Source organism: Lissotriton vulgaris, chromosome 5 (genome assembly GCF_964263255.1).
Source record: "Lissotriton vulgaris chromosome 5, aLisVul1.2, whole genome shotgun sequence".
NCBI lineage: Eukaryota > Metazoa > Chordata > Amphibia > Caudata > Salamandridae > Lissotriton > Lissotriton vulgaris.
The window spans coordinates 1,343,538,868-1,343,563,231 of NC_141693.1; the positions used below are offsets into that span (position 1 = coordinate 1,343,538,868).

The 24,364-nt window shown below is 48.1% G+C and overlaps 1 protein-coding gene across 1 annotated transcript in view; it reads right to left on the minus strand.

The window, feature by feature from the left end:
- SYCP1 (synaptonemal complex protein 1) overlaps positions 1-24,364 on the minus strand; it is a 5,090,281-nt gene that overhangs the window by 3,511,022 nt on the left and 1,554,895 nt on the right. The window contains exon 14 of the mRNA XM_086919665.1: positions 5,969-6,030. Within this exon, the coding sequence (XP_086775791.1) occupies positions 5,969-6,030 (62 nt within the window). The remainder of the gene's footprint in view (positions 1-5,968; positions 6,031-24,364) is intronic.

Genomic DNA, 24,364 nt, shown 5'->3' on the forward strand with positions numbered 1-24,364 from the left:
CGATTCAAGCATACAATTAAGAAACTATAAAACCTTTTATATTTCTTAAAAAAAATACATAGGTGCGTAGATCCAGTCACGCACGAAAGTTTAAAAAGACATTCGGTTATATTTAATGAAAATGTTGATAATAATGAAAAATAAGCCTAGGTTTAGTCTTTTTCACGTACTATAAGTTCTTTGATGGGTCTATGAAGAAATTCAATAGGTTCAAATTGCAAACCTCCCACAAAATATATAGGTGGGTGCGCGCACCCGGTCGCGCACGAAAAAAAAGCGGCGATAAACTTCCTTTTTAATATGCTCCTGGAGCTCGTTTTGGTACAAAGAGTTAGTTCTGCAAAAGAACTTTTTTGTTTTGTTTTTGTTTTTGGGAAGCAAGTGTTATGATGTTCTTGATTTTTTAAACTTGCAACGACATTTTGAAGTGTAACACAGGATCAAAATGAAATGAAGAAATGTATCTTTTCTTGGGGCATTTATGACTCTCAATTTTGAGTTTAATAAGAATGAGGCTCTGTTCTCAGTACAAAAGAATTTCTCCACACTCGTTGCATTTTATGTGCACCTTCGCAAGATATGGTCTCAAGTCCATCTCAGCACTCGATGGAGATACAGGTTGTCCACCAGAAGATGTGCTGGCCACCTCTGATGGTAATAGCATGGCCAGGGCTCTTGTCGATGCTTTTGCATAATGCTCAGGGTGCCTTTGTTTGACATGCCGCTGCATGGTATGTATGGAAAAGGAATATTTTTTACTTGGATTTCCTCTTGAGAGCTCCGATTTGCATATCGTGCAAGTTACTTTTGGCGCATTCACTTTCTTTTGATCTTCAGGATAAGTGAAAAATTGCCAAATGAAAGATTCCCTTTTTCTTTTTAAAGGTAGTCGCTCATTTTCTTCAGATTCGGAAGATGAATGCGGAACGGCAGCCATTTCAGCAAAGTCTTCCGGAAGATGTTGGACGTTGTTCTCTCTTGAGAGTAGAAAAGAAAGTGAGGGAAGTGGGTGGAGTGCTTTGTGTAAATTCCAGAATAGAAACTACTAAGAACCAATTGGAAGTGTTGTTTTCAAGTCACATGACTTCACATGCGCGTCTCAGTTCGTGTACGCGATGATACTATCTATTCACGTACGTTATTTTGAAGTAGCGGTCTAATTCAGCGAAGTTTCAAAACGTGAAAAGGAGTAAATCCAAGCAAATCCGGATTTAGTATATCTTTTATGCTCGATTCAAGCATACATTTATTAAACTATAAAACCTTTTATATTTCTTAAAAAAAATGCAAAGTTGTGTACATCCAGTCACGTACAAAGTTTAAAAAGACATTTGGTTTTATTTAATGAAAATGTTGGTAATAATACAAAATTAGCCTAGGTTTAGTCTCTTTCATGTACTATAAGTTCTTTGGTGGGTCTATGAAGAAATTCAATAGGTTCAAATTGCAAACTTTTCACAAAATATGTAGGTGGGTGCGTGCACACGGTCGCGCACTAAAAAAAAGGGGCGCTAAACTTCCCTTTATAATATGCTCTTGGAGCTCGTTTTGGTAGAAAGAGTTAGTTCTGAAAATAACTTTTTTTTTTTTTTTTGGAAACAAGTGTTATGTTGCTTTTGATTTTTTAAACTTGCAACGACATTTTTAAGTATAACATACGATCAAAATGAAATTAAGAAATTTATCTTTTCTCGGAGCATTTATGACTCTCAATTTTGAGTTTAATTAGAATGAGGCTCTGCTCTCCGTATAGAAGAATTTCTCCACAGTCGTTGCATTTCATGTGCACCTTCGCAAGATAAGGTCTCAAGTCCATGTCAGCACTCGATGGAGATACAGGTCGTCCTGCAGAAGATGTGCTGGCCACTTCTGATGGTAATAGCGTGGCCAGGGCTCTTGTCGATGCCTTTGCAAACTCTATAGGGTGCCTTTGTTTGACATGCCGCTTCATGGTATGTATGGAAAAGGAATATTTTTTTGTAGGATTTCCTCTTGAGAGCTCCGATTTGCATATCGTGCAGGTTACTTTTGGCGCATTCACTTTCTTTTCATCTTCAGGATAAGTGAAAAATTGCCAAATGAAAGATTCCTTTTTTCTTCTTAAAGGTAGTCGCTCATTTTCTTCAGATTCGGAAGATGAATGCGGAGCGGCAGCCATTTCAGCAAAGTCTTCGGAAAAATGTTGGACGTTGTTCTCTCTTGAGAGTATAAAAGATAGTGAGGGAAGTGGGTGGAGTGCTGCGTGTAAATTCAAGAATGGAAACTACTAAGAACCAATTGGAAATGTTGTTTTCAAGTCACATGACTTCACATGCGCTTCTCAGGACGTGTACGCGGTGACAGTATCTAGTCACGTACGTGATTTAGAAGTAGCATTCTTCTTCAGCGAAGTTTTAAAACGTGAAAAGGAGTAAATTCAAACACATACGGATTTTACATATCTTCAGAGCTCGATTTAAGTATACAATTGTTAAACTATAAAACCTTTTATATTTTTTTAAAAAATATCAAGGTATGTACATCCAGTCACGCACGAAAGATTAAAAAGACATTCGGCTCCATTTAATTAAAAGGTTCATATGAAAAAAAAAAAGCCTAGGTTCAGTCTCTTTAACGTACTATAAGTTCTTTCATTGATCTATGAAGAAATTCATTAGGTTCAAATTGCAAAGCTTTCACGAAATATATAGGCGGGTGCGCGCACCCGGTCGCGCACGTAAGATTGGTATGGCGATATTCATTTTAGGTATATCCGTTATAGTTAGGAACTAGCATTCAAAAAACCTATGAAATTCACTGAAAAAACCATAGGTTTTACACATGTTATAGTTAGGAAGTAGCATTTAAAAAACCTATGAAATTCACTGAAAAAACCATAGGTTTTACACACGTTATAGTTAGGAAGTAGCATTTGAAAAACCAATAAAATTCACTGAAAAAACCATAGGTTTGACACATGTTATAGTTAGCTGGACATTTCACTTATATAAAACCAATGAAATTCCCCGTTATAGTTACTTCAGCTAACTATAACTCGCGCGCCCGCAATGCACTGCTGATGATGTTACATATTACATCACTCATCACATGGTTAGTGACATCACTCTTGACATCACTGATAACATCTAATATCTCACATATGCTGCCTACAACATATAGGAATAGTATGTCACTGATTCTTGCATGTATGCAATATTTAAAATCTCCTAATGTAGCATATTAACACTTAGACACTGAGACACTCTTGGAAATAATAAAGAAACAATAACCTATATAGATATAATGTATCAGTGATATAGCTACTCATCAACACATTCAGCCACTAAAATAGAAACTGATAGACAGACACAGATAGGTATATATTTAAATATTACTCAGTAACCCATGTACTCATTAAGATATATTTAATCAGTCAGTTATAGAATCTATTTTTCACCAAAAAAGCAACCGTTTATACACTTATATAGTAAATTTTTGTTCAACCAACTTTCAGATCTACATATATAAAATATATGTAATTTTCAAAACTAACCCATTTAATAGATGATGTCATGAGTGATGTGATGTGTGACAGCATCAGCAGTGCATTGCGGGCGCACGAGTTGTTAGCTGAAGTAATTATAACGGGGAATTTCATTGGTTTTATATGAGTGAAATGTCCAGCTAACTATAACATGTGTCAAACCTATGGTTTTTTCAGTGAATTTCATAGGTTTTTCAAATGCTACTTCCTAACTATAACGTGTGTAAAACCTATGGTTTTTTCAGTGAATATATATATATATATATATATATATATATATATATATATATATATATATATATATATATATATATATATATATATATATATATATATATTCATTCCCCTCCAATTGCTGCTTGGCTGCATGGTTAGCCGCTCTACCTGCCAAACGGTGCCTGTGCCAGAGACGTCAGCAGCTGCCGTCTAAGTATGCAGAAGAAATCCCAATCCGATCAGGAAATAAAGGATGCAGCACACTGGAGAAAAGCACATTCATTTATTGTGCAAGCAATGCGTTTCGTCGAAAACCTTTGTCAAGCAAACGCGTTGCTTGCACAATAATTTAATGTGCTTTCCTCCGGTGGGCTGCATCCTTTATTTCGGATTGGGATTAATTCTATGTGTGTGTATAAATATGTATGTATATATACATATATATGTATGCAAATCTTTTTTCTTTTTATAACACCTTTTAATAAAATTTACAACATATTAAATGAAAATAAAGGTGTATGGAATTTTTTTTAAACAGTTTACAAAATATTTAATATTAACAATATATTTCAATTTAAAAAGTTAATAATACACATTAGGTCTGATGAGTGAACGTGTTGTAACATTTTATTTGTTCTAGTTTAATAATAAATATATTACATTATTTTATAGTTACATTATATTTTGTTTAGTATTTTTCATAATAATAAACTTTAATAATTTTCCCTAAACTTTCCCAAAGGGAGATTTGCACCACTGTGACAGAGATCTCCATCTGCATGTAAAGTTACTCGTTGTAACCTTACAGTTGTAAATCCTGTTGTAGGAGATTCTCCATACCATAGTTTAAGGGGACGGAGACCTGTAAGTCAATACCTAGACCCTACACCCAGAAATGGTGAAAATCAAAACAAGTGTAGACTTACACCTAGGTGCAGCAGTATGAGTAAATATACAAGTGAATATTTAGCTTTGTGAATTTGGCCCATCATCTGTACATTTTCTCAATTCTTATTCCCCAGTCCAAAAGTATTTCTTCTAAGCATGTAAGCCAAAGATTCCGTTATATAGGCATAAAGGAGAGGTGAGAAAGGCAAATCCTGCAGGGTGATCTCTCTGCCTAGCTTAACTCTAGCACTGTGTTACAATTGGATTTGTTTAATTCAGCCTGTAGGGGTCATACGAAAATTAAACTGTTCCAGTACACAGAACAGAAATTCCCATCGACCAGTATTGAAGGAGTTTTCAATATCTATTGAGGCTATTGTAAAATTCTAACCAGGATTTTACATGAGGTAGTCTCTAAAATCATTATTGTATACCTGCAGGGTATAAAACAGGACTGATTGTATTATTGCCTTCAGGATTCTTTTGCTATGGCTGCAAAGAGTTTTGACATCTACATTATTGATATAAAGAGTATGATAGGACCTACAATCAGCAGAGTCTTTCCCCAGTTTTTAATTAGAACAATTAAAGATGTTCACGTCAAGCCTAGCAGTTTGCCTTTCAGAAGAGATTAGTCACACACCACCATCATCCGATTCAGAATTATATCGAAGTATGAATATATAATTTAACTGGGAGTATGTTAGTGGAAGGTGTTTTCCCTATTTTTACAATGGCGAGTGAGGATGCAAGTTCCTCCCCCATCAAAGACTCCTCATGTTCCCCCCTATGCCCTCCAGTTAATCTAGGCAGGGAGGATCAATCTACGTGTGTCCATAAATAGGCAATGGTTAACTCCACATATATTCCCAATACACATTTATTTCATTACTACCTTCATTACTTCCCAATCAAATGTCCTGTAGGAGGTAGAAACGCAGGGATGCATAACAAAGTTTTGTAAGGTCCTCAAAGCTTGAGAATGTCCTTCCTGCATTTATTGAAGAATTGTAAAGTCACTATATACTTAAAACCTTTGTGATTTCCAACTGCTATGATGAGGCTTCAGAAGGCCTTGCTGTTCAACTGAGGAAACAAAGATAGGCGCATCTGTGCTTAAGGAAAAAGGTCATAGCACCATAAAAATAAAAATATTTTCCTTTTAATTTGGGTTTCATCTGGTCCTCAAGCACTTGTTGAAATAAAGAAGAGGATAAACACAGAACAAGGCCAAATGGCAAAAGTAGAATGAAAAAAGTAAAATTAGTAATTAACACCTGAACATTAGGGAAATAAAATTTGTAACCGTTTTTTATAAAAAAAGATGCAATGTCTATTTACCAAGTTATTTGTCAGTTCTCTGAAGTGTATTTCATGTTCATGTTTCAATTTTGTTAGCTCTCCTAAAAGAAACAAACATAAAAGCTTAGCAACATTATGGTCAGCGTCAGATTAAGCCACTTAACATATACAAAAATCTAATTGTTTACCGTTTGTATCATATAGTAAAATGCTAAGAAAATATTGACAAAGTAAGATAGAGAAGCTTTTTCCTACAACAAAGGTGTAATCATTTTATGAAGTGGAATGTCCGGGGATTAGTAATCCCCAGTGAAACGCCATAGAGGCTATTCCTTTTTGTGTACGAGGCAGACGCATAAAGCATGTCTACAGGAGACCAACATGACAGACTGTGAGCTAGTGAAACTAGGTAAATGTTGGAGTGTACAGCTCTATGGGACATTTTAAGCCTTTGCATGCAGCACTCTGATATGGGTGGCATCCGGAGTACAATATAGACCCGAATAGCAGGTACACGATTCTAGAGGGAACACTAGATGGAACAGATGTCTCGATAGATCGTATATACATCCCTAACACACACCAACAACCGTTTCTCGACTCCCTCCCCACACACTTAATCAGAGCCCTGGCGACTCGACAGATATAGGAAGGTGACTTTAACATGATTTTGAAGACCAACGTACACCACTCACATCCACTTCTCCCCTCAGTCCCACAATACAGCACAAGGTTTATAACAATGGGCTTCACATGGGAGTTAGCAAGCTTGGGGTTAGAAATGCATCTTACAACTCACGAGTATTCATATTATTTGCGGGTACTGGATCTACACACATGCCTAGACAGATTCAAGATATCGGCAAATCGGCTACTGCAACTACATAATTCTGAATATCTCAGCCGCGCTGAATCGTATCATAACCCTGATTCAGCAGAAGCAGTCAAAGATTTTATACTCCTTCTCTATATCATGCATGAAAGCACAAGTTACTACTTGTGTAACGATATATCTGTAAGAGACATTAGTTAGTGATAGATTCCTTACCTTAGAATATCCCCAGGCGTCAGACTGGATCCGGAAATTTTTGCGTAGCAATACCCCTGCGCGTCGGTAGGCGTCGTCCGCGGCGTTGCGTCCGTCGTCGGCGTCGTTAGCGCCGGAATGACGTCGTCGGAGTACTTAGACGCCGCCCATGCACGCTGACGTCAGTTCTGATACACAGCTTTTCCGCGCCAGATAAGCAAAGCCATGATAGAACTAACACTGGTGCCATGAAACTAGGGCCCTGAAAGGGGATGAACTTAACCCTAGATATCGGTTCGCAGAACGGGGAGGATGGGTGGGTCGGTAAGGAATCTATCACTAACTAATGTCTCTTACAGATATATCGTTACACAAGTAGTAACTTGTGCATCTGAAAGAGACACGTTAGTGATAGATTCCTTACCTTAGAATAGATACCCTAGCAATACCAACCCCGGTGGTGGGTCTGCGAACCAATAATCACACCAGAAAGTCCTGGAGGACGGAACGGCCAAAGAAGCCATACCTCCTGACTTGGCTGTCCAGGCAGTAGTGCCTTGTAAACGTGTGCAGCGAGGCCCACGTAGCTGCCTGGCAAATGTCCTGCAAGGGCACTCCTCGGCCCAGGGCAGTTGTAGTCGCCGAGGCTCGAGTAGAATGAGCCCGCAATCCAGCAGGGGGCTCCTTTTTGGCCATGGAGTAACATGCCTGGATACACAAGATGATCCACCGCGAGATGGTCCTCTTGTGCACCGCCTTTCCCTTCTTAGCGCCCACGTAACCAACAAAGAGTTGGTCATCCACCCGGAACTGGCGTGTGCGATCAGGATACTAAGAGAGCGCACGTTTTGGGTCCAGAAGGTGGAGCCTCTCTTCCTCTTTCGAGGGAATGCGGTGACGGAAAGAAGGTGGGCAAGGTAATGGACTGCCCGATGTGGAAGGCCGTGACAACCTTGGGCAGAAAAGAGGGTCTCCTCCGCAACACAACCTTGTCCGATGGACAGAGAAGAAAGGAGGTGTAGAAGAAAGAGCCTGGAGCTCACTCACCCTCCTGGCAGAGGTGATGGCCACCAGGAAAGCAGTCTTCAAAGTAAGAAGACGGAGAGGACAGTTATGGAGCGGCTCAAAGGGAGCACACATTAGGTAAGTAAGTACAAGATTCAAGTCCCACTGTTCCCTCCTGTTCCCTTCGTGATGCCCTTCAAAAATCTATTTACAATGGGTGACTTGAATAAGGAAGGCTGATCAGGTAGCCGTAAGAAGGCAGATAGGGCAGAAAGGTACCCCTTGAGAGTGCCCAGAGCAGAGCCCTGCTGGGCAAGAGAAAGTAGAAAGAGGAGAACCTCAGAAAGGGGTGCAGAGAGTGGGTCCACAGCCTTTGCTGTGCACCATGCCACAAATCTGTTCCACCTGCAGGCGTATACCGACTTTGTGGAGGACGCCTGGCTGCCAGAATGATATCACAGACTTTGGGAGGCAAGTCAAATGACCTCAACTGCTGCCGTTCAATCTCCAAGCTTGTAGGTGGAGACTGGACAGGTTCAGGTGCAGAACCGTCCCCTGCTGCTGCGACAGAAGGTCCTCCCGAAGAGGCAGACGAATCGGGGGATCGACTGACATGCTGAGTAGCTCGGGATACCAGTATCTTCGTGCCCAGTCTGGAGCCACAAGAATAACCTGGGCCCGGTCGCGCCTGATCTTCTTCAGCACTCTGGGCAGAAGTGGTATAGGCGGAAAGGCGTACAATAGACCGCAACTCCCCTCGCGACGAAAAGCGTCTCCGAGCGAGTGCCGCCTTGGAAATTCCAACGCGCAGAACTGATGACATTGCGCGTTCTCTTCTGTGGCGAATAGATCTAACCAAGGCTCTCCCCATTGCTGAAAGAGGCCTTGCGCCACGTCCGAGTTCAGATGCCATTTGTGATCCATCAAGCACCGACGGCTGAGATTGTCCACCCTGGCATTCAGAGAGCCTGCCAGGTGTTGAACCACCAGAGACACGCCCTGATGTTCCAGCCACTGCCAGAGGCGCAGAGCCTCCTGGCATAGGGTCCACGACCCTACCCCGCCCTGTTTGTTGCAGTACCACATGGCGGTGGTGTTGTCCGTGAACACCTGCACTACACTCCCCCGGACAGAGGGGAGGAATGCCTTCAGTGCTAGTCGGATCGCCCGCAGCTCCAAAAGGTTGATGTGGAGCCGGGACTCCGCCGGAGACCAGAGGCCTCAGATCTCCGCCTCTCCCAGGTGGCCTCCCCAGCCCTGGAGGGACGCGTCCGTCACAACCAGGTGCTCCGAGTGGGGTAGGGAGAGGGATCTTCCACTGACCCAATCGCGGTCCGTGAGCCACCACTGCAGCTGTCTTGCAGTGCCCTCCGAGATCAAGACATGATCGGACAAGTTGCCCTGATGCTGGGCCCACTGAAACTTCAGGTCCCACTGCAGAGCCCGCATCCGCCACCGGGTGTGATGCACCAGAAGGATGCAGGAGGCCATCAGCCCCAGAAGCCGCAGCGTCAACCTAACCGAGACTCGGGATAAAGGCTGAAAGATCGGAATCAGAGCCTGAATATCCCGAGCCCGCTGTTCGGGTGGATAAACCCGAAACTGCGCCGAGTCTAGAACCGCTCCGATGAAGAGGAGCTTCTGAGAGGGACACAGGTGCGACTTCGGCACGTTGATGGAGAACCCCAGCAAGTGCAGGAGGTCAGCCGTAGTCTGGAGGTGGCTGACGACTGTCTGGGGCGAGCCCGCCTTCAACAACCAGTCGTCGAGGTAGGGGAAGACTGACACCCCTAACCTGTGCAGATGAGCTGTGACCACCGCCATCACCTTCGTGAACACCCGTGGGGCGCTGGTAAGGCTGAAGGGGAGCACGGTAAACTGAAAGTGCTCGTGGCCTACCGTGAACCGCAGGTAACGCCGGTGGGCCGGCAGGACGGGGATGTGAAAATAAGAGTCCTGCAAGTCCAACGGTACCAGCCAGTCTCCAGGGTCCAGGGCAGCTAAGACCTGAGCCAAAGTCAGCATCTTGAACTTCTCCTTCCGGAGAAAGCCGTTGACGTTTCTGTAGGTCCAAGATAGGGCGTAGGCAACCTTTGCCCTTCTTGGGTACCAGAAAGTAGTGGGAGTAACAACCACACCCTACTTCTGGCCCAGGAACGCGCTCGATGGCCCCCTTGGCCAAGAGGACGGTGACTTCGTCTTGCAGAAGTTGCAAGTGATCCCCCGACACGCGGTGGAATTGCGGTGGCATGGCTGGAGGGGTCGCCTCGAAGGGGAGGGAGTAGCCACTTCGGACGATCTGCAGCACCTACCTGTCTGACGTGACATGCGCCAGTGGGAGAGGTGATGGCGAACCCTGCCCCCCACAGGCGTCACATGGGCCTGAAAACTCGGACTAGGAAGGTTTTGAGGCAGGTGCTGTGGAGGGAGGTGTGGACTGGCCTCCCCGTTGACCCCGACCGCCGCCACGGCGGTTTCCACGGCCGCCACCGCGCTGTTGAACATTCTGCGGTGCGTGGCTGGCAGCACGTGTGGGGGCGCCTCTTCCTTTGCCACGAAAGGAGCGAAAGGCACCCGATTGCTGGCGTGTGGCCGAGGAAGGCTTTGAGGCGGATGCTGCAGGGGTGGATGTGGACTGCCCTTGCCGATGTCCCATGGCACTGCCCCACCGGTTACCACGTCTGCCACTGCGCTGGATGTTGGTCTGCCGCCCGTGGCTGGCAGGACGTGAAGGGACGCCCCTTCCTTGGCCATGAAAGGAGCGAAAGGCAGAAGTTTGCTGGTGCTGGTCCGACAGGCCCAAGGACTTGGCCATAGCCCTGGAGTCCTTGAAACACTCAAGCGCATGGTCTGCCTTGTCCCCAAAGAGGCGATGGCCATCGAACTGCATGTCCAAAAGTGTGGCCTGGACATCGGCCGAAAAGTTGGCAGACCTCAACCAGGAGTGGCGTCGAACAACCACTGTCGTTGCCATCACCCTGCCCAGTGAGTCTGTGGTATCCAGCCCACACCGGATGGAATATCGCGCTGCGTCTCGGCCCTCCACAAGGGTTTGGGCGAGTTTAGCCTGGACCTCCTCCGGACATTGTGGCAGCACGTCCGCGACCGCGTCCCACAGGGTGTGGGTGTGGCGGCCAAAAAGACAGGCGGTGTTGACAGACCGCAGCCCCAAGCTTAGGGACTAGAACACTTTCTTCCCGAACTGTTCATATCTCTTGGATTCCCGATCGGGCGGAGCCGACGGGAATGCGGTCTGGGAAGTGGAGGGCTGGATAACCAGGCTCTCGGGGGTGGGATGGGTGGACAAAAAGCAAGAGTCGCCCGGGGCCGGGCGGTAGCGTCTGGCCACAGGCGGACCTGTGGCGGGCTTGGATCAAGTGCCCACAAACACGTCACACAAGGCCTCATTGAACGGCAGCAGAGGCTTGCTGGAGCTTGACTGCGGTTTGAGGACCTCAGTGAGGAGGTTAGTCCTCACGGCCGCGACGGGGAGCTCAAGGTTTAAGGCCTTGGCCGCCCTCGTCAACACTACACTATAAGTAGCCCCCTCCTCGGTAGGAGGGGAGACAAATCCCGTGTCTGGCGAAGTGTCAATACCACTGGCCTCCCCAAGCTCATATGTCCAGTCCTGTTGAGACTGGCACTCCTGTGCCAGAAGGTCTTCAGACCCTCTCTCAATCTCCCTCGTCACCCATCTGCTGTAAAACAGGATTAACAGACGGGGCCTCCTCGTGGAAATAAAAATCTCCAAAGGCCGCCGGAAGCGGCGCCCAGCGGCGCAGTTCCGGCGCCAGAGTGGGACCGAAGGGAACAGGCTGGCATCCAAGGCCTGGCGTTGGCCTGGGTCAAATCCTTCTTGACCGGCAGGTCTCAGACCCTCAGCCTGGGCACTTTCAGGGCTCCCAGGGAGCATTCGCCCTGCGGGGTCCCCCAGGGTTGCTCCTTATCCCCTCTTCTTTTCAATCTTTATCTTCGACCCCTTCTTTTTTCTCTGAGGCAGTGGAACGTCACCGTTTTCAACTATGCGGACGACCTGCAATTCATCTTCTCTCTCAACTCCCCTTCTGCTATTCCTAACTTTCAGGCAGTCATGTCCCACATTCTCCAGTGGATGGGCCAAAACCAGCTAAAATTGAACCCCGGTAAGACGGAGCTCCTCCTTCCCGGTAGGAGCGCCACCTTCTGGGGGCCACACTTCTGGCCGGCGGAACTTGGCCCCTCTCCCACCCCCGTGGCCTCGGTGAAGAGTCTGGGGGTCACAATTGACTCCGGTCTATCCCTTGGGCCTCAGGTGGGGACGGTGGTCTCTTCCTGCATCTACCAGCTGCGCAGGATCAGGAAAGTGGCATACCTCCTTACACCTGATGCCCTCCTGCAAGTCATCATGGCCCTCGTCCTCTCCCGCTTAGATTTTTCGAACGCGATCGACCACGGTCTGCCTAAAACATTTTTGGCTAGACTGCAAGCTGTTCAAAATCAAGCGGCGAGACTGGCCCTGGGGATCTCGAAGTGGCAATCCGCCAGGCCCCTCCTTGCCAAACTGCACTGGCTCCCTGTCACCTCAAGGGCGGCCTTTAAGATCGGCTGCCTCATCTTCAAGTCGTTAGCTGGGCCCTGTCCCGCCTTTCTGAAATCTCTCATTAGACCCTACTGCCCATCCCGGAACCTGAGATCCTCTCATCTTCACTTTTTGACCGTCCCCTCTTACAAGCTTTGCAGATCTGGAGGCCGGAGATTTGCATACCTGGCCCCCAAGCTTTGGAACTCTTTTCCTTTTCCTCTTAAAACCTCTAATTCTTTGACTCTCTTTCGTAAATCCTTAAAAACCTGGCTCTGCCCACAATCTGGTTAGTCCCCCTGTCCCCTCTGCTTCCAACCAGCGCCAGGAAACCCATGGTGTCAGTGCGCTCTATAAGCACCCCTTACAATACAATTACAATACAATTGGGGACGGCGTCCACAGTGGGCGACACCCGGGGGGCCGGCGCCGGTGAGGTCGACCGGCGACGACCCGGATCCGGATCCGGTGAGGTCCTGCGGCGCCGGGACCGAAGGAGTCGGGCCGAAGCACCCAACGGCGTCGGGCCTCAGCACCCGACCCGCTACGGCCTCCAGGCGGGACTGTTGGGCCCGGAGGCGTCACGTTACCTGACTGAGGAGGGAGGGACCTCATGGCCATTAGGTACCTCTCGATCTCCTCCGGCGTCGCGCCGTGCCCAGGGACCCGAAGGTGTGGGGTGGGACGGAGGAACGATGACGTCTCTCCGAACTCTCATGCCTCTTACCTGAGGACTTGGATCCGGACGACCGATGTCCACTCCCGGAGCTGCGATGACTCCGACCCCGCGACCGGTCCCTCGACCTCCCGTGGGACCGGGACCGGGACCTGGAACGGCGCGGGGCCGACTGCCGGAGCTCGAGGCGCTTGCGGGACCGCTCCCGCCTAGCCTTAGACGTCAGGGCCTGGCAGTCGGAGCAGGTGCGGTCGTCGTGGTCGAAGCCTAAACACTACAGGCACCGGCGATGGGGGTCCGTAACCGACATCAGTCGGTCGCACTTCAAACAGGGTTTGAACCCGGGCATCCCTACCGGCACCGATAGAGTCGAAGACTCGAGGAAAGAAATTATCAAAAAGATCAAAAAGTTCAGTCAAAAAATGACTAGGGGTAGAGCTTCTCCGGATCTGTGTTTGCTGGCGCGGAAAAAAGAAGAACTGACGTCAGCGCGCATGGGCGGCGTCTAAGTACTCCGACGACATCATTCCGGCGCTAACGACGCCGACGGACGCAGAGCCGCGGACGACGCCTACCGACGCGCAGGGGTATTGCTACGCCCAAATTTCCGGATCCAGTCTGACATCTGGGGATATTCTAAGGTAAGGAATCTATCACTAACGTGTCTCTTTCAGATCTTTTTATTACATCTAAGAGTTGTGTCCCTGGAAACTCAATAATCACTGAAACACCTAAGGTCCTCCCCTAGATCTTTGTTAGAGCTAATAGCGATCGATAATAAGAGATGGATGATATTGCCCTAATGAGGACCTACAATGATGGAAAAGCCTGTCTAGCAAAAGTAGTCACAATATACATAATGTCTAGTTTTCATTAATAATGAAACACTATGAATACTTATTACGTTTCTGTTATCTAAATACTTCAAAATATGAATGGTCAATACACAAGTACATAGGAAATATCAATTCTTCATTCTTCTGTCATTCAGGGAAATTCACAATAAGGAAACACAGTTCATGACTGTGAGAAGTTGGCCTGATATGCAGTGCTCACTATTCTAGTGATCACTATGTATCAGTCCAAACAACCCTTATTGATGATTGGTTGTAAGTCAACCTTATAGACCAGCTATCCTAGTAGCATGGACAAGAGCAGTCTTTAGGCTAAACTCTAGAGGGCGTGTTAAGCCAGCTGTTATACCATCACATATACCCCTTGAACACCAAGTGAAAGGACACCACACAAGTTGTTATGAAAATAAACAGATATTTATTTATAACAAGTGTAAGAAGGTGGATACCTGACTATGGTTGCCCCCAACATTTTTTTCCTGGTGTTTTGCTGGTTTTCCGACTTAGTTGGCCTGGGACCCTGCCAATCAGGACCCCGGGCCTACTGCTCTCTCTCTAAAATGGATTCCATGTACCTTAGGTACATTTCCAATTGGTACTGGGCCACCTTATCAGACCCTGTAACTCAGGGCATAGGTGTACTCAGGGCCTACCAGGGGCTCAAGCATGTATTATGCCACCCCTGGATGGCCATCTAAATCTGACACAACTGGCTGCACGACAGCTGGGGCAAGGTGGTATAATCACCCTTTGCTTTAGATATAGTATACCTATATCTAACCCTAAAAATGGACACACAGATTCCTATCAGTCACTCCTATGGCAGGCCTTGACAATCCTGAAGGCAGAGTGCTTGGAATCGTGTGAGATGGTGCTCAGGCATGAGCTGAGCCCGTTTGCAGCTTGCGGAACCAAGTCCTAATAGCTGTTCCATGATAACGCATACCATATACTCTTAAGTGCATTATAATCCTCGCGGTTAAATGCTATCTCTGGTATCGCTTTATCAAAACATGTCGAGTAAGGTGTCATACGAATTGGAATACTAACCCCTCGCCAATTCTGGCGACGGGGTTAGCATTCCACCCTTCTAGAGGGACACGACATGTATGTAACTGTGAACCCCGGTTAAAGTTAACTGAAGCCTCAGCTCCACAAAATGGATGCTGCAACCACAGACACGAATCTGACCTCCTGCTGCTGGGAGTCCTTCCAGCGAGGAGAGCTTGGACAAAGGGTTTCCTGTCAGGGGCAGTGCTAGCACCATCCCAGACAGGGTTTTGTGTATCCTGGGTAGGCAGGGCTTTACAGGAAGGTGACTGTAAGTGGCACCCCGGTGCTCACTACGCATCTGCCGGCTAGAACCAGTTCCAGGGGCACACCAGCCCCTGGCCTGGGGAAAGCCCGGCATGGAAGAGGGGTGTAACCACCCCCCTTCCTGGTCCCACCCCTAGGGCAGGACCTAGTCGCGTACCCACCCCTTTCTTTAAGGATAAAGGCAGGAGCGGGGACCCTTCCAAATTAGATCATCTTTGAATCAAGAAACTACTTTCTACGAAAGGAACTCTCGACTCTTCTCAAGATTTCTCCCTTGTGGCTAAGGAGTAGTCACCCTGCACCCGCAGGCACCATCTAAGAACTCTGCGGTTTGCTGCACGTCCTTCCTCAGAAATCAGACTGACCAGCTCGACGAGACCCGGCTTCCCTGGCACCTCTGACCTCTACCTACCTCTACAGCTAAGCTGAGAACCGTAGATGTGACGAGACCTCGAGGGACCGGCCATCATCAGAACTGCACGACTTCTATCCAGCACGACCGCCGAGGGATCCTCTGGTGAGTGCTTTGGGGTCCGAGAAGCCCCGACCCTGAGCAGCTCCAGCACCGAAGTCCAGCCCCCCAGCATCTCCACGATCTGCGTGGGGCCATTCTGCTTTTTGGCTGCTCACCGCGTTGTCTGGCTACTAGCCCGTTGGCTTGTGGCCTCCCCGACGACGATCAATGACGACAACTCTACTGGTCTGGTTGCTTCAGACTGGCCCTTGCTCCCTTCCAAAAGGAGGAGCACCCCGGACCCTCTGGACATTTTAGGTCCACCGCGTGGGCTTGAATTTGCCAAGACTTGTTGCCCCAATCTTGGGTCCACCGACGTCGACAGCATCAACCATTGTGGGAAAGCTCGCACCTCCATCCTGGTCACCGACAACGCCTCCTGGTCCGTGAGACTGCAGAGCCCAGCGTCGCCCACTCACCTGGTCGAGGTGACTTCGCCCGGTGCCATCCTGGTGCCCACACAATCACTGGCTAGTGATTAAGAACTTGGTCCCCTCTGCTTTCAGGTGTCATCCATCTTCGATCCAGGCTTGGATCACTCGAACAACCTTCACTGGTCGCCTGCCAGCAACTTCTTTCTTCAGGCTCCTGGTTCGTCAACGAGGATTCCCGACGTCTTTTCAGACCTATGCAGCTGCAGCCCCTGGGCTAGGTAACTTCGGCATTTCGGTGCCCCAGCATAGCCTCACTATCCAAGGGTCCAGATCCACTTTCGTTTTCAACCTACCTTATCGGGTTCGCCCGAGAACACTAACTTTACCTTTACTAGCTCCCATAGACTTTGTCCCGCATCCCACGTGAGAGTGCACACTCTGCACCCGAGTCCCCTAGGCCTCCTACTAGTAATCAGAAGGTTCAGTAACGTAGTCCTAGCGATTCCAAAGCCTATTAGTACAGTACTTACCTGCTAGTAATTTCGCATTCCACTTCCATAGTATATGGTTTTTCGTGCCCCTCGGGCATTTGTGTAAATTGTGCAACTTAAAGTATTTTCGTAAGAGTTTTGTTGTGTGCTTAGTACCCTGTCCTCATAAAGAGTACAGGGCTGTTGTGATCTAAATAAATATACTGTTTATTTTCATAACACTTGTGTGGTGTCCTTTCACTTGGTGTTCAAGGGGTATATGTGATGGTATAACAGCTGGCTTAACACGCCCTCTAGAGTTTAGCCCGAAGACTGCTTGTATCCACGCTACTAGGATAGCTGATCTATAAGGTTGACTTACAACCAATCACCATAAGGGTTGTTTGGACTGATACAAAGTGCTCACTAGAATAGTGAACATTATATATCAGGCCAACTTCTCACATTGGTGAGCAGCGGTTGGGATTTGAGCTTGCTGTTGTTTTACCACGCGTATCCTAAGAATATCTTGTGAAAGATCACATAAGTACTCAAGGTACATATAATTTAGCTTAGAATACTCTGAGTTCTACTGAACCAGCTGTTGTAGCTCCTCAAGGCTTAGCACACCTTGGCTACAACTCTTAGCAAGGGATCAGTAGGCAAACAAATAGTGTAGGTAGGTGCATCACTTACACCACACTAGAAACAGCATGTCAGACAAAGGAGGAAACTCTGAGTCTCCCCTTGTGTCAGTGGACCCTCCACACGTCACTTCCAGATATGCTGCTCTTAGCTTCCAGGAGATGAGACAAGTGTGTACCTCCAGGAAGCTAAAACAGGGTTCTAACCCTACAATCCCATTCCTGATTGGTCTCTTAGAGACTTATGATGCCAGGAGGGCTGGTAACCCAGACCCTTCTAATCCAGATGGGACAATGCCTCCCCTAGAGGGAACCACAGGTGACCCTGACCTTATCCATCTCTCTGCAGAAGGTGAAAAGGAGGATGAGGATCTAGAGCCATCTGAGGACGAGGCAGACAAAGGTCCAGAAGTAGTTAGCCAGCTAACTAGGGACAACTTAAGCAGGCATGAGAATGGTACTAGGAGACCCCTGGGGCCCCTCTCAGGCCAGCTTAACATTGGGAACGGACGAGTTAGGTCTCTATCCAGAGGCTCTAACAGATCCATTCAAACCAATGGCTCTCAGGCCTCTTCTTACAGAGGGATGACATCCCCTCAGAGGAGAGTGTATGAAGCCAAAGTGAGGGAAGTCAATCTGAGGATTGAAAGGGAAGAACTTGCCCTGGCCAAAGAGAGACTTGCCTTTGCTAGAGAGCAAAAGTTAAGTGGACTAGATTCCACTGGTGGCAGCATTCTCCCAAGAGAAAAAGACAGGAGTTTAGACACTAGACACCTGAGTAAGATAGTGCCCCCCTTTAAACAAGGGGATGACATCCACAAATGGAAGACTGCTTTGGAGAGGGCCTGCACTGTACAGTGTGTCCCCCAGAGTCAGTGGGCAGCTATCTTGTGGCTCTCCTTTGAAGGCTAATGTAGAGATAAGCTCCTCACTACTAGAGCTGAGGATGCTAACAATTACCAAGTCCTGAAGAATACACTGGTTGATAGGTTTGGTTTAACCACTGAACAGTACAGGTTGATGTTCAGAGACACCCAGAAAACTCAGTCTCAGGATTGGACTGACTTTGTTGATTGTGCCACTAAGGCTTTTGAAGGCTGGCTACTGGGAAGTAAGGTTACTGATTTTAAAGGATTGTACAATCTAATTATGAGAGAGCAAATCTTAACCCCTTTACTGCTAAGGCACTGATGCCACTTTACATTAATTTTCCATTGAAATGAATGGAAAGTTCATGACGAGTTACCCTTGTCATTAGCGGCGAAGAGGTTAAGTAATTGTCAGAACCAGTTATTACACCAACACCTGGTAGACTCTGATCTGACCTCTCCACAAGAATTGGGTAAGAGGGCAGACAAATGGGTCAGAACCAGGGTCAGGCCTAAGAACCAGGGTGGTGACCAAAAGAAGGAATCAACCAAGCCTCAAGAGAAGGGTGGGAATAAATCTTCTGATCAAACCACAGGGCCCCAAAATTCCTCTGAAAAGGGTGGGTCCCAAACTTCTCCCAAAACCCAAAAGAAACCTTATTGTCATACCTGCAAACAGGTAGGCCATTACAAAAGTGACAACAGTTGTCCCAAGGCCAACAACAATAAGGAGAACATACCCCCAAATAAAGCTTCCCAGCCTCCTGTTACTACTAGTAGTAATCCCCCAGGTGTTGGGAGTGCCCCCAAGAATCTGGGTGCATTTTCTTTGGGAGTGCCTGGGGACTCTGGCCTAACCAGGTCCCCTGACTTAGATACTCTTGCCTGTGAGACTGGCATGGGGTTTGCCAACTTCACAGCCTGTCCCAACACTTTGGGCAGGTACAGACAGGAGCCCCTCATCAATGGTTCAAAAGTTGAGGCCTACAGAGACACAGGGGATAGCATCACCATGGTGGCTGAGAGCCTAGTCCCCTCAAGGCAACTTATGCCTGGTGCCACATACCAGGTAGTGAACATTGATGGAGTGCAAAGAGATCATCCCATAGCAGTGGTAAATCTCAGCTGGGGAGGTGTCACTGGTCACATGAGAGTGGCAGTGTCACCAAACTTACCTGTAGATTGCCTAATGGGGAATGATTTAGAGACCTCAGCCTGGGCTGAGGTAGAGCAAGAAACCCATTTTAAAATGGTAAACCTCCATGGTAAGGTTAGTGGGGCAGTGATAGCCAAAGCCCCAGTCCAAGATGTCCTCCCTGAACAGATCAGGAGGGCTGTGCCAGTCACAGCCCTATCCCAGAAAGATGCCTTTCCTGAACAGGTTGGCAAGGCTGTGATGATCACAGCACAAACCCAAACTGAGTCCCGTCCTGAAAAGGTTGGTGGAGTTGTGATGGCCACAGCTCAAACTCAAACAGATAATAGTGTTGTGAAGCCTGAAACAATGGACCACTCCACTCAAACTGAGAGCATTGAGGAGGAAGAAAAGTCTTCCCCCTCCCAGACACTAGGTGAGAGCCAGCCTCCTCAGGGAACTGACTCTACCCCTGGTGAAGGAGCTGCCCCAGAAGTAGCCAGGCCTAGCCTGGCAGAGCCCCTGATGGCAGTGGACCCTTCCCAGGTGGGACCCAGTCTGGAGCAGGTAACCTGCCCCTCTCTACCCTGGCTCCATCAGCCCAGGGCTGTAGAGGTCAGGAAGGCCAGCGGTGGACCCCAAAGGGCCCCCTGTCCAAAAATCCCCAATCAGCAGATTAGGATCACTGAAGCTAGCAGTCCTAGCCAAGTGAAAATAAAACACACTCCTGAGGGATCCCCCTTAAACTTAGTTAGGGAACTCCCACAGCTGGACACTGCTGGGCACAGCCAAACATGGGGCCTAAAAACCCCAAACCTGACCTGTCCCTCCAGTAAGCCAAACAGAGGGACTCAGCCTCCAGCTTTAGGTAGCCAGAGGCTGACCCTGAGAGCTCATAGCAACTCAGTACTGGAAAGAAAGGCACACATGGTGGATAGTGATTGGAGGAAGTTGAGCCCAACAGTAGTGGAGTCTCACTTCAGTACTCCATTCCCACAACAGCCTTTTACTTTGCCAAAGCACACCACAGGTAGTGATTCCCTATGGTGGAGACCCTCAGATACCCTTTGGGTGAGGGGTTGCTTAGTGGACCATGATATAGGGGGTAACCATGCCAGAGCAGGTACCACCTCATATGGCCACTCAGGCAATATAGGCTTACCTGGTCAAGGATAGCCTTATCTCCTTCTGTTTGGGGGGGGGGGGGGGGTTGTGTAGGAAGGTGGATACCTGACTATGGTTGCCCCCAACTTTTTTTTCCTGGTGTTTTGCTGGTTTTCCGACTTAGTTGGCCTGGGACCCTGCCAATCAGGACCCCGGGCCTACTGCTCTCTCTCTAAAATGGATTCCATGTACCTTAGGTACATTTCCAATTGGTACTGGGCCACCTTATCAGACCCTGTAACTCAGGGCATAGGTGTACTCAGGGCCTACCAGGGGCTGAAGCATGTATTATGCCACCCCTGGATGGCCATCTAAATCTGACACAACTGGCTGCACGACAACTGGGGCAAGGTGGTGTAATCACCCTTTGCTTTAGATATAGTATACCTATATCTAACCCTAAAAATGGACGCACAAGATTCCTATCAGTCACTCCTATGGCAGGCCTTGACAATCCTGAAGGCAGAGTGCTTGGAATCGTGTGAGATGGTGCTCAGGCATGAGCTGAGCCCGTTTGCAGCTTGCGGAACCAAGTCCTAATAGCTGTTCCATGATAACGCATACCATATACTCTTAAGTGCATTATAATCCTCGCGGTTAAATGCTATCTCTGGTATCGCTTTATCAAAACATGTCGAGTAAGGTGTCATACGAATTGGAATACTAACCCCTCGCCAATTCTGGCGACGGGGTTAGCATTCCACCCTTCTAGAGGGACACGACATGTATGTAACTGTGAACCCCGGTTAAAGTTAACTGAAGCCTCAGCTCCACAAAATGGATGCTGCCACCACAGACACGAGTCTGACCTCCTGCTGCTGGGAGTCCTTCCAGCGAGGAGAGCTTGGACAAAGGGTTTCCTGTCAGGGGCGGTGCTAGCACCATCCCAGACAGGGTTTTGTGTATCCTGGGTAGGCAGGGCTTTACAGGAAGGTGACTGCAAGTGGCACCCCGGTGCTCACTACGCATCTGCCGGCTAGAACCAGTTCCAGGGGCACACCAGCCCCTGGCCTGGGGAAAGCCCGGCATGGGAGAGGGGTGTAACCACCCCCCTTCTTGGTCCCACCCCTAGGGCAGGACCTAGTCGCGTACCCACCCCTTTCTTTAGGATAAAGGCAGGAGCGGGGACCCTTCCAAATTAGATCATCTTTGAATCAAGAAACTACTTTCTACGAAAGGAACTCTCGACTCTTCTCAAGATTTCTCCCTTGTGGCTAAGGAGTAGTCACCCTGCACCCGCAGGCACCATCTAAGAACTCTGCGGTTTGCTGCACGTCCTTCCTCAGGAATCCGACTGACCAGCTCGACGAGACCCGGCTTCCCTGGCACCTCTGACCTCTACCTACCTCTACAGCTAAGCTGAGAACCGTAGGTGCGACGAGACCTCGAGGGACCGGCCATCATCAGAACTGCACGACTTCTATCCAGCACAACCGCCGAGGGATCCTCTGGTGAGTGCTTTGGGGTCCGAGAAGCCCCGACCCTGAGCAGCTCCAGCACCGAAGTCCAGCCCCCCAGCATCTCCACGATCTGCGTGGGGCCCTTCTGCTTTTTGGCTGCTCACCGCGTTGTCTGGCTACTAGCCCGTTGGCTTGTGGCCTCCCGGACGACGATCAACAACGACAACTCTGCTGGTCTGGTTGCTCCAGACTGGCCCTTGCTCCCTTCCAAAAAGAGGAGCACCCGGACCCTCCTGGTCCACTCCAGACGCCATTTTAGGTCCACCGCGTGGGCTTGAATTTGCCAAGACTTGTTGCCCCAATCTTGGGTCCAGCGACTTCGACAGCATCAACCATCGTGGGACAGCTCGCACCTCCATCCTGGTCACCGACAACGCCTCCTGGTCCGTGAGACTGCAGAGCCCAGCGTCGCCCACTCACCTGGTCGAGGTGACTTCGCCCGGTGCCATCCTGGTGCCCACACAATCACTGGCTAGTGATTAAGAACTTAGTCCCCTCTGCTTTCAGGTGTCATCCATCTTCGATCCAGGCTTGGATCACTCGAACAACCTTCACTGGTCGCCTGCCAGCAACTTCTTTCTTCAGGCTCCTGGTTCGTCAACGAGGATTCCCGACGTCTTTTCAGACCTATGCAGCTGCAGCCCCTGGGCTAGGTAACTTCGGCATTTCGGTGCCCCAGCATAGCCTCGCTATCCAAGTGTCCAGATCCACTTTCGTTTTCAACCTACCTTATCGGGTTCGCCCGAGAACACTAACTTTACCTTTACTAGCTCCCATAGACTTTGCCCCGCATCCCGCGTGAGAGTGCACACTCTGCACCCGAGTCCCCTAGGCCTCCTACTAGTAATCAGAAGGTTCAGTAACGTAGTCCTAGCGATTCCAAAGCCTATTAGTACAGTACTTACCTGCTAGTAATTTCGCATTCCACATCCATAGTATATGGTTTTTCGTGCCCCTCGGGCATTTGCGTAAATTGTGCAACTTAAAGTATTTTCGTAAGAGTTTTGTTGTGTGCTTAGTACCCTGTCCTCATAAAGAGTACAGGGCTGTTGTGATCTAAATAAATATACTGTTTATTTTCATAACACTTGTGTGGTGTCCTTTCACTTGGTGTTCAAGGGGTATATGTGATGGTATAACAGCTGGCTTAACACGGCCTCTAGAGTTTAGCCCGAAGACTGCTCATATCCACGCTACTAGGATAGCTGGTTTATAAGGTTGACTTACAACCAATCACCATAAGTGTTGTTTGGACTGATACAAAGTGCTCACTAGAATAGTGAACATTATATATCAGGCCAACTTCTCACAACAAGTCTACCCTGATCTCTTTATGAGTCAGGGAGCTAAGCACACAACAAAACTCTTAAAAAAATACTTTAAGTCGCACAATTTACACAAATGCCCGAGGGGCACGAAAAACCATATACACTAAAAGTGGAATGCGAAATACTAGCAGATAAGTAACAAGATCCAGAGGCTTCAGGATCGCTAGGACTACACTACTGAACCCTAAGGTTAGGAGCAGGAGGCCTAGGGAGATCGGGGTTCTCAGTTACATACATGTCGTGTCCCTCTAGAAGGGTGGAATGCTAACCCCGTCGCCAGAATTGGTGAGGGGTTAGTATTCCAATTCGTATGACACCTTACTCGACATGTTTTGATAAAGCGATACCAGAGTTGGCAAATAACCGCGAGGATTATAATCCACTTAAGAGTATATGGTACGCGTTATCATGGAACAGCTATTAGGACTTGGTTCCGCAAGCTGCAAACGGGCTCAGCTCATGCCAGAGCACCATCTCACATAATTCCAAGCACTCTACCTTCAGGATTGATAAGGCCTGCCATAGGAGTGACTGATAGGAATATATGTGTCCATTTTAGGGTTAGATATAGGAATACTATATCTAAAGCAAAGGGTGATTACACCACCTTGCCCCAGCTGTCGTGCAGCCAGTTGTGTCAGATTTAGATGGCCAGCCAGGGGTGGCATAATACATGCTGCAGCCCCTGGTAGGCCCTGGGTACACCTATGCCCTGAGTTACAGGGTCTGATAAGGTGGCCCAGTACCAATTGGTATATGCACCTAAGGTACACGTGTCAATTTAGTGAGAGAACAGCTAGGCTGTGGGTCTGATTAGCAGGCCCACAGCCAGGGAAGTCGTAAACCAGTGAAGCAAAAAGCAAAAATCTGGGGTGATCATAGGATTGCAGACCCTACTCTCCTACAGCCACCCAGCCTTGCTGAGCCTTCCCGTCCCGGCCAGGGATATACCTCCCTTTCGACTCCCCAATGGAGTACTACGACGAATATCAGGATGAAGAGGCGGACTCTCTTGCTGGCATGCCCTGGGGAGACGCCTT